This window comes from Micropterus dolomieu, linkage group LG09 (genome assembly GCF_021292245.1).
Source record: "Micropterus dolomieu isolate WLL.071019.BEF.003 ecotype Adirondacks linkage group LG09, ASM2129224v1, whole genome shotgun sequence".
NCBI classification, from domain to species: domain Eukaryota; kingdom Metazoa; phylum Chordata; class Actinopteri; order Centrarchiformes; family Centrarchidae; genus Micropterus; species Micropterus dolomieu.
The window spans coordinates 20,175,437-20,186,430 of record NC_060158.1 but is presented as its reverse complement, the minus strand read 5'-3'; the positions used below and the strand labels follow the sequence as shown (position 1 = coordinate 20,186,430).

General features: G+C 39.4%; 1 protein-coding gene across 2 annotated transcripts in view; it reads right to left on the bottom strand.

The window, feature by feature from the left end:
* col8a2 (collagen, type VIII, alpha 2) overlaps positions 1-10,994 on the bottom strand; it is a 49,723-nt gene that overhangs the window by 7,119 nt on the left and 31,610 nt on the right. Inside the window, exon 2 of one of the 2 annotated variants that reach the window (XM_046057873.1) lies at positions 7,437-7,628. The exons of the other annotated variant lie outside the window; for it this stretch is intronic. Within the exon in view, the coding sequence (XP_045913829.1) occupies positions 7,437-7,599 (163 nt within the window). The 5' untranslated portion in view covers positions 7,600-7,628. The remainder of the gene's footprint in view (positions 1-7,436; positions 7,629-10,994) is intronic. 2 annotated transcript variants of the gene reach the window in all.

Genomic DNA, 10,994 nt, shown 5'->3' with positions numbered 1-10,994 from the left:
TGTCCTCTCACGGTTCACATTTCTCCCGAATTATGACACGTGTTCACAACTTTCTGTTCTTTTCTTTACGGTTTCAGGCGCTGTAAGCATCTGCCCCACAACTCACTCCCTCTCTCCCTCTCTCTCCCCACTCTGTCCGCTCGGACAAATAGCATGCACGTAACTATGAAGAGAGCCCCGGTCCGGTGAATTTTAGGTATAAGAAAAGGAATTTGTGAGCAGAAGATAGCGAGGTAGAAAAGGAAGAGAGCCACGTGTATAATTATGGCTTTTTGTGGAGCAAGTGCGGCTCCGTCTGCAGCAGAACAGCTGCTCTACATTTGCATCAAATGCGACCTGAGTGTCCAGACTGAGGTCGCATTTAAAAAGATCCGATCTGTATCGGATTTGGACCACATATGGAAGTGGCCCAATTCCAAACTGGAAAAGATCAGATTCCATTCTTCTTGGTACACTTGCACAAAGTCAGGGATTTTGTAGGCATATTGTCAGGAGCATGATTAAACAATTATACCAAACAGGTGCTAATGATCACAAATTCAATATGTAGGTTGTAACACAATAATTAACTGAAACAGAAACAACTGTGTAGGAGGAATACAACTGGGTGAGGAACAGCCAAACCCAGCTAACAAGGTGAGGTTGCTAACGATGGTATACTGTCAAATGTCATACACCATGGCAAGACTGATCACAGCAACAAGACACAAGGTAGTTATACTGCATCAGCAAGGTCAATCCCAGGCAGAAATGTCTAGGCAGACAAGGATTTCCAGATGTGCTGTCCAAGCTCTTTTGAAGAAGCACAAAGACATTGGAAAAGTTGAGGACAGTAGACGCAGTGGTCAGCCAAAAAAACTTATGAAAGCATATGAAAGCATATGAAAGACACATCATGCTTAGTTCCCTTCACAATCATGAAGATGTCAAGCAGTGCTCATAACTGGCAGAAAACAGTGGGATCCTGGTACACCCATCTACTGTCCGGAGATGTCTAATCAGACAGTCTTCACGGAAGACTTGTAGCCAAACAGCCTCCGACATGGTAACAAGGCCACGCAACTCAACTATGCATAGAAACACATGAACTGGGGTGCAGATAAATAGCTGCGCATTTCAAAATTGGAATATTATTAATATAGCAGAAGGCAGTTTGCTCACAGAAGGGCTGGAGAGTGGTACAAGAATGAGTGTCTGCAGACAACAGTGAAGTATGGTGTTGGTTGCTTGAAAGTTTGGGGCTGCATTTCTGCAAAGAGAGTTGGGGATTTGGTCATAATAAATGATCTTCTGCTCCTGAGAAGTAGGCTACAGACAGATACTGATTCATTATGAATACCTTCACGGAGGCATCTGATTGGCCCCAAATTTATTCTGCAGCATGACAACAACCCCAAACATACAGCGAAAGTCATTAAGAACTATCTTCAGTGGAAAGAAAAACGAAGAGTTCTGAAAATGATGGTATGGCCCCCACAGAGCCATGATCTCAAAATCACTGAATCTGTGTGGGATTACATGAAGTGGGAGAAGCTATTGCTGCTCCTTAAACCAACAGAAGAGCTGTGGGTAGTTCTCCAAAATGTTTGGGCCAACCTACCTGCCAAGTTCCTCCAAAAACTATGTGCCCCAAGAAGAACTTATGCTGCTTTGAAGGCAAAGGGTGGTCACACCAAATATTGATTTGATTTAGGTTTCTCTTCTGTTCACTCACTTTGTATTTTGTTTATTGATAAATATAATCAATTAAAATGTCTATTTTTGTGTATTGTCACAGCAGATAATTTGCCAAAATACAGAAAAAATCACATTTAGTTAAAAAAAAATATATAAACAAAATAATAAAAAAAATAAAATAATAATAGCTTTATTCATATAGCACTTATCAAGACAGACAGACACAAATTACTATCGAACAGAACGCCATGATTTCTTGAACCAGCCTTCACATGTTGAAGCAGATTGCCAGTAGAGGGCAGAATTTGATTGGAGATATGTTGAGGATCAATAATCAGGATTTCTGTTTTGTTGGAATTAAGTTGTAGAAAATTATTATTTTTTCTGTCAGTGAGGCAGTTCTGTAGTGAGCTCAGCATACCCAAAATCCACCTGGGGATGTCTGAGTCCATTGTAAAGGAAAAACAACAGTGGAAGGAAGAAGGAAGGAATGTGAGAAAAATAGGTGACATCTTAGTACCTAGAAATTAGTAGAAATTGCTTCACAGCACTCATAAAATACAGATAATAACCACATGGGTAATAAAATACAGTATGGTAAAATATGGACTGAAAGAACAAGGATCACAGTTGAATTATAGCAAATATGTTCCGCAGTACATAAGGAAAGATGAAACAAGGAAACCATGATAAAATTATAAAATGACAGGCAATAATAGTAAAATGATAGGCAGCTCAGATAAAATCGGGATATATTTTCCAGTAAAAATAAGCTTTTAAAAGAAGAGGCAGACCCCGCCAGCCTGATTTCCTCAAGCAAGTTGTTCCAGAGCCTCGGGGCCCTAACCGCAAATGCTCTGTCACCTTTCGTTCTTAGTCTGTATCCAGGAATAGGCAAGAGGCCCCTGCCAGAAGATATTAGATCACGAGAAGGCTCATAAGGAGTTAAAATATCAAAAATGTAATCAGGAGCCAGGCCATGAATAGCTTTAAAAACAGTAAAGTATAATCTTGCTAATTTCAGATTTATAAGAAATCAAATGAGTACAGATGCTGCAAAACTGTACATGCATGCAATGATACTGTCACAACCACTTCAGAGTCTGTATAAAAAAGCATTGAAAGTCATGGATGAAAAACCTAATTCTCATCATTATTGTAATATAGTCAAACAGCATAACCTGTTTGACTTTTGAAAACTTCCTGTTTATGTCCAATGTTGGGTTAGTATATAAGATCATTCATGACTTAGCACCGAAACCTCTCAAACAGTAACAATAAGCAGACCGGGCTCAAGGTTATCAAGAGCTTCCTCTAGAGGGACTGTTGTGTTGAGTTTCAGTCTACAACATTTGGACAAAACTGCTTTTCAGTAAAGGCAGCTGGGATGTGGAATTCCTTACCACTGAGTGTCAGAGAATGCAGTACATTCAAAAATTTGAAAGGTATTGTGAAAATATGGTTGAAGGACAATCAGGTATGTAGTCATTGAGCTATGAGACACTGAATGCTGTCAGTATGTTTTTACTGTGTATGGTGTATGGTAATATTCTTGTAATGACAGTTTGTTTATTTTTGTATGTGGATTGTTGATGTTGTGTTTATTATGGTTTTGGGAGGTATGGTATATTTGATACTGTTTTTAGTTTGTTAGATTTGGCTTATTTGAATTGGTTGGCTTTTCTATATATTTATGAAATGTAAGGTTTGGTTTTGGGATTTTAGTATTTTTTTTTTCATTGTAATATTTTGCACACTATTGGCACCTGCCCAGGGACTGTAGATGGGAATTAGCTTTTAGCTAAATCTGGTACAGTACATATATTGTGCATTGTCCCTGTTAAATAAATAAAATAATGAATATAATCTTAAAACAAATCCTAAAACAAACAGGGAACCAGCGCAACCATGCTAAAACAGGGGTGATATAATGGTATTCCTTGTCCTAGTTAAGAGCCTAGCAGCTGTGTTCTGTACAGTCTGTTAACTATTCAGATATTCTGATAGTCAATGTGTAAGGAGATAAAAGCATGTATAACAGTTTCTGCATGAGTAGGATTTAAGATAGGCTTTATTTTTGTATGTCTAAAGTGGTAAAAGCTAGTGAAGCTTAGAAACATGTTTTGTTCAAAACACAAATTATTATTGAACAGAACGCCAACATTTCTTGAACCAGCCTTCACGTGTTGAAGCAGGTTGCCAGTAGAGGGCAGAATTTGACTGGAGATATGTGGAGGACCAATAATCAGGATATCTGTTTTGGTGGAATTAAGTTGTAGAAAATTATAATTTTTTCTGTCAGTGAGGCAGTCCTGTAGTGAGCTCAGTATACCCAAAATCTACCTGGGGATGTCCGAGTCCATTGTAAAGGAAAAACAACAGTGGAAGGAAAAGATGACATAATGAACTTAGTAGCTACATAGAAGAAATGTGTGAAATGACAACCTGGGATCATGTCAAATTAAAACCTGGAAATTAAAGACATCTTGAATTTGAAAACATAATGTCAGAAAGCAGCTAGTCTGTTGGAAAGAGTCCTCTGAATTCACTTTTATATCTTTTCGTGACCTGTTGACATTTCCCATTGTATTATCACTATTTTGGTCATTAATCAATTAGTTTTCTGCTTGTTCAGTGTCTTGCAGGGCTAAAGCCTATCCTAGCACAGACTGAGCGGCAGGCCGAGTACATTCTGGACAGGTCTCCAATCCATCCATATGTTCATATCCAATCCATATAAAACAGTGCTCCACTGTGTATGCTCCTGAGTTTTCTGTTTTCCAGCTGACTGGCGTATTGGCTTTGAGAGTGTCTGTAAAATGCATATTGTGTGATTGTGAGAGGACACAAGGTCGAAGAGGTGTGCCACATGTCATAAACTGTCTCATTATTATTTCCTGGCAGAGTGAAGCTGAACAAAGCCGGGCCACAAAGAGCAGAAAAACAAGCTCTTTCTGCAGAACACTCCAATCACCCCGAACCAATTTTACCTGGTGTGTTGGAACAACAACACACTGGCTTGTCTCAGCAACACCTTGCCTGTACAGTACATTACTCTTCTTGGTAGGTCAGGTGGCCAGAGGGCAGCTCCCCTTGTATTCTTTTTATAATAAACATACATGACTGGTATCCATATTTTAAAATGTATAGCGCCTGTTTGGATCTCTTTGTCAAGTAAAATGTATGTTTTGTGTATGTATGTATGTATCAAGGAACCAACCACTATGTTAACCAGCTATACCCTACTGAAAGCTAAGACAATCCAAGCCTGTTTATTTCTTTAGGAGTGTGAATATTTTCTATGGATATTTTTAAAATATCCATAGAAAGCATTATATGATCCATGGCTTCCCAAACACCTGTAGTATTGTACTATTTGGGATCACTGAAATGCCTTAGGTGTCTTATTCAAGAACAGCTCAACAGCAATAAATTTGGTAGGGGAAAAACCCAACTTAATTTTATCAAGCATGCAAAGAAATTTCTAGAGATTAGAGATAGAGATTTCTATTACACGGCAACTTTACAGCTAAAGCTTGAGGATGCAGCAACACTAGTAAAGTCCCAAAGGGTGAGGAACACCTGGTCAGACCATGGTTGTAACCAAACCCCCAGTTTCCCCATACATTTAAAGATGTATCAAAATTAATACCCAATCTGTGCAAAGTAAATCTCCATGATTTTGCTTACTGGATGAATTTTCAGGTTTAGATTTGACCTTTTTCTGTTTTTTTTGTACAATAGAGCTTTGTCTCTGTCAGTGAGGGTGCGACTCTGGGGTCAGACTAAATTATTACACCACTAGTGGCTCTTAGAATAGCAAGGTTGTTTCTTCAATTATCAAACATCCACAAAAAAACATGGTGTTCAGGCGTGTAATTATAGACCCAGTTTTGTTTGTTTAGCAGCCCTATTGCAGACCATCTTAATATATCACCCAGAGAAAACAAATAAAGTGCTTCACACTTATATAATATAATGGCTTCTTCATTACTTGCAGTGATGCTCTCCAGGATTCAAAGACTTGAGCTGAGCTTTGAAATACATGCTGGACAAAGTCAAGAAATATATTGAAATCTGCTCTTGTAGGAGGAAACCCAAAGAAAGGAGGTACCGAAACAAACTGGAGGACAGTCACAATGCTGAGGTACTGACTCCTGTCCAGCTAAGATTGATACATACTGTAAGCCACAGCTCATGAAGGCTTGTGTGAAGGAAAACGTTGAATGTGAAAGCTAGCACAGCTTGAAAACCTGTATACATGAATGGTGGCCTTTTTCTACATTAAATGTCGTTAAGCATTTAACAAATTTGTAGGTATAATTATATAGTATTTAATCTTTCTTTTTACCTGAACATCTATCATGACCACATTCTCTTCATTGTTCCAGACAAACAAGACTCCTCAAGTTATTACACGCAATATGCGATTGTGAGATTTTGTAGCCATGTTGTTTGATAGTAATAGTACAATACAATTTATTTATACCTTTCTATCTATTTTGTATAACCACAGGGACATTTTTCATCTACATTTCTAGAAAGTTGACTCTAGATTTTAATACTACACCTGATACAGTGTTATCTTGTGATCACTGTTGACAAGAAAATGATTAATTAATACTTGATCGATTCTTCCAAATGGTGATGCAATGTGGACATATGACCACTGAGTGGCAGTAGAGGCATTGCATTCATGCGAGCCAAAGGCGGTATTAGTCTCAGCCTCCAAATCGAAATCTTATTTCTGCCACACTTTGAAATCCCATTTATAGAAAGCATAATTTATTTTAGCAAAACCTTGATGTGTCTGTGAGGGTTTTAAAGGCACAATTTCAACACTTAATTTGGTCTGAATCCTGGAGTATTTTCTTGTCAAATATCATAATATGGTACTGAAAGGAAAATGTCCTTCTCATTTGCTTTGAAGAAGGGGCCTCTGATAATGCAAGGCACATTTCATATGATCCAGAACTTGTATTGGTAGTTAGAGTCAAATTTGATAATGATGACAGCATGCACATTTTTTCAGGGTGATTATCACCCCTTCCCTTTCCCAGTTCCCTTGCCTGCGCCTTTTATTTAATCTATTTTTATTTCCTTCACACTCTCTCCTTCACCCCACAGCTGAAGAATATGTGATAAACACTGGGGTAACAGCATCCAGATGTCAGGAGGAACAACTGGCTCAGTGAAGCTTAGCAAACAGTGGGTAATCAGGCCTCCATTGGGCCCCAATCGAGGACCTGCCAAATGCAGCTGGACCCACAGGGAAAGGAGACGCACACTAGAATGAGACCTTTAACTGCCCGAGGAGAACCAGTGGCTTTAGTCTGACCTGGTTACTGGGAGGGTCTTCATGTCAGTCACATCTTAAAATGCAATGTTGGAGACTTGCTATGTTCATTGGAAGTTATTTTTATGTGCATGTCTCTTTCTTTACTGTGTAGTTTTGGATATTGATGCATATGATCCAAATCAAGCTCACAGATAATTGGGAAAAGTACAAATTATCAGGGTAGGGCCAACAAAATACTGCAAAGGGAAAGAAAATAATTTTGAGTCAGCAACTTATACTGAATCAGTTCAAACTTACTGTTACCAGTGCTTCCATTGAATTATGTTCTCTCTTAAATGCCTTAGTAGCTGCTGCACTGGACTGTTGCTAAAGAGTGAGAAGACCTACACCTTATGCATGGCAGAGTGAGACACAATAGTAAAAGAGACATGCATATACTACACCCACAAGGATTACTCACCAACGTAATGTCCCTTGCCCTCTCTGAATGGGGGTCCAATAGGCCCTTTCATCATGGGTTGCATGTATTTCATGTGGGGTATTGGGGGATAGCCTCCAGCAAGAGCACGCGCCCCCAGCATCAGTAGCACGCAGACAGGAGCCAACAGCATTGTCACCAGCATCCCAGGATTCAGACGTCACACACAAAGAACTGGACATATAAACAGAAGAGGAGAAGGGGACAATATTTGTTAATATGCTAAAAAATTAGTTTTAGTTTGTTTCATTTTTGGATTGGGGTTCACAACAAGGCAAAACGAAATAGCAATGTAATAATTTTTAGCTGTCTGCTAAATCAACAACCAGCACAAGAGTATGATAGGATAAAGAAGAGGTAGCATCTACACCCACAGTGACGATGCCATACTAGTTTGCCCCTTGTAACTTTTGCCACAATGATTTACTGCATCTCGTCCTACTATACAAAACACCACACAAAAATTTGTGGCATTTACTGTTTATTGGCGGAAATGGGCGAATTAATCTACCATAAGAAAATCTCTTTTACTGCGAAGGAGATCTGTTTTTACATCATCTACAAGCACAGTATGTCCTGTCCAAGCCAAACACAGACATTTCAGCAAAAAGAAACCAAGAAAGCCAAGTAAACATGTTCCTTGCTTAGAAGCAGAAGACATTAATGTCCAGATATAAATGGGTTAAACGTTGGCTGACATCTACTCAAGCATACATGACTTTATGTGCAGTTATGCACTTATTTATTAAAGTCAGACACTATCTCCAGCACTGGTAAAGGATAAGTTACACTAGAATGGTCCCACTAATGTTATATGTCCAAACACAAGGTGTAAACATGTACAATAACCTGTATGTATAGTATATGGCTTATATACAGTGTGCATGTCAGTGCTCTGCTCTGGCCCAGTTAGTGTTTGGCCTAGATGGCTCTAAGAAACTGTGACAGGCAGACTGGTTGGAAGAAATGACCACATCCTCCTCTGCCCAATGTTTTCACAACCGTGGTCAGGTGCAAACAGGAAACCACCAGAAGATAGTTAGTGTGTTTGCGTATCATGAGTGGGCAACAGCACAGGCTTTCACTGGTGAAATGATGCGTGTAACTGACAAATTTCCACTCCGACTCTCCTCTGAGCTGTTTTTGTCAGCTCTCTTAGATGTCACCGATGACTTGTCAGGAGTTATTTTGTGATAATGTGGGGTGCAAAGTGTAATCTCAGGTTCAGCCTGCTTGTGCTTAATTGCCAAAAACTGTGACTCTTTATGACATTACACAATGAAATTGGGGTGAGACAAAATGGTGCATAGCTGTGAAAAACTGCAGACTACAATTGCAGGAATGTTCTTATTTAAAAGACAACAAAGTCACACCATTAGCAGGGACAGGTGACAAAAGAGAGATACACTTCATGACTAATGGCATGGCAAAGTTAATTTAATTGCTGATTATTAATATAAAGCATAAAGTACCACTCTCCAGCGTCTTGGACCCTGATTCAACAGTCTTTAGACATGCTGCAGTAGGTATCTAGCTCCTCATGTCATCAAGCCATGTCAAGACCTCAATCTGTTTGCAGGTCTGAAGACATAAAATTATCATTAGCATCTAAGGAGAGTTCGCTCTGAAAGTTTACAGTGAGGTACAGCAGTTACACAATCACGAGTTGACATTTTCAAATTTGAAAATTACATAAAATTACACACTGCTGTTAACTGGGAGCAGGGGATTGTGAGAAATCTGGGAGTTCACATTAGACTTCTACACACAAGTACTTAAAAAAAAGGTGTGTTCATTGCCACCATGTGTGCAGAGTTCAGGTCTGTTTTACAGCTTTGCTCTTTACCATCGTCTGTGATTGTTTAGCAACCACATAGCTAGGCAGTCAGAATTTTTTGTTTTACAGCAATTAACCAAAGTGTTTCTCTTGGTTTCTGAGCTAGATTTTAGTCATTGTGATTAGTCATAAGTGTGTGTGTGTGTGTGTGTGTGTGTGTGTGTGTCTGCGGTATCTGTTTATACTTGTTTATGGTGCCATGTGTAGTTGGAGTCTTTGCCAAGAAGAATCAAAGGTCATGTCACACATTTTCACACCAAGGCCTTAATCTATGAAATATGAAGACAGCAAAGACAAAGATGTTAAAAGAAATAAACAGGAGAAAGAGAGTAGTAGTCTCGGTAGGGTAGTGTTTGGTCACTGGCCGACTTGCTGGCTGGCTGGAAGGGAAGCTCGTCTGGTATGGAGGTCTGTGGTTTTGGTGCAGATGTAATTTAACAGGCGGCTCTGGATGCCCACCATTCTGCATGCGTCAAAGTCTCTGAAGAACCAGAGTGTTGCGCACAAACACAGAGGCTGCGCATGAACAGGGATCAGACACAGACCTCCACAATCTGTTTATCAAATGTTTTTGTTGAAAAGCTCAGCAGACGTTGTTAAAAAATCGCACGCAATCCTCTCTGGCTGGCCACCACGAGCCACTGCTGGACCAAGAGTTGTACATGCTCTCGAACACAAGAACACCCACGAAACAAAACACACACTCAGTATGCATGAGAACACAGTGGTTACGCAGGGTGTCTTGAAAATACTCAAACTCGTTAACTTCCCCCCATTTTCACATAAATATCGCTCCATTCAAAACAAACCATAACAAAACCCCAGTTTGAGAGGAGAGGAGCTAATGGTGAATCAAAGCCTCCCTCGGTCATTAAACATGAGCAGCATCCAAAGTTACAGCAAAAGAGCCTTGTCTGGCAGGCCGAGTGACACTTTATATAAAACAGATTGAGCAGGAAAAAAAAATCACAGCACACGTTACAGTCACAGATCCAAAAATACACAAATAGAGTAACAACAGAACAGAAAAATAATGAGAATATATATTTAATGAGGAAATGAGGGAGAGTCTGCCCCTTGGGTGTAAAAGGGCACCGCCAACTCCATCATGACATTCTCATAGTCGTTCATTGCTGTTCCAGTGCTATGTCTGAAAACCACATCCATGGACAGATTATGAGAAAATGGGGCCCTGGGCACAGGCATTTAAAAGGCCCCCACCTCTTCTTCATAGAAGCAAGGCACCCAGACTGAAAGAGAATCTCTCTGTAGTCGTTTTGCACCTCATTGTAATCATTTTGTTAGTCTTTGTAGTTGTTTTGCATATTTTTTTGGTCATTTTGCATCATCATGTCTTTTTGTGACTTGCTTGTGTCTCTTTTGTGTTTGTTATTGTAGTCTTTTTGTATATGTATATATATGTATATAGATATTTCTTCTTACCGGGCAGCTTTTATGTTGGCGAATTTCGCTTGGTTTCTTTGGCCTTAAGTAGCAAGTGAAATATTCTTGTTCTGATGGCAGATAATTTTGCTTATTTTAAGTAATATTTCCCCCATTTTAATGCTTTTTTCCCTTGTTTTTGAGAGCTAAATTTTTTGCATTGTTTAAATTGCTTTGCCAACGTCACTGTATTTACAATGTTGAATGAATGTTGTGCAGCTCTAATATAAGGGGGGGGGGGGGGGGGGGAAACAAAAAAA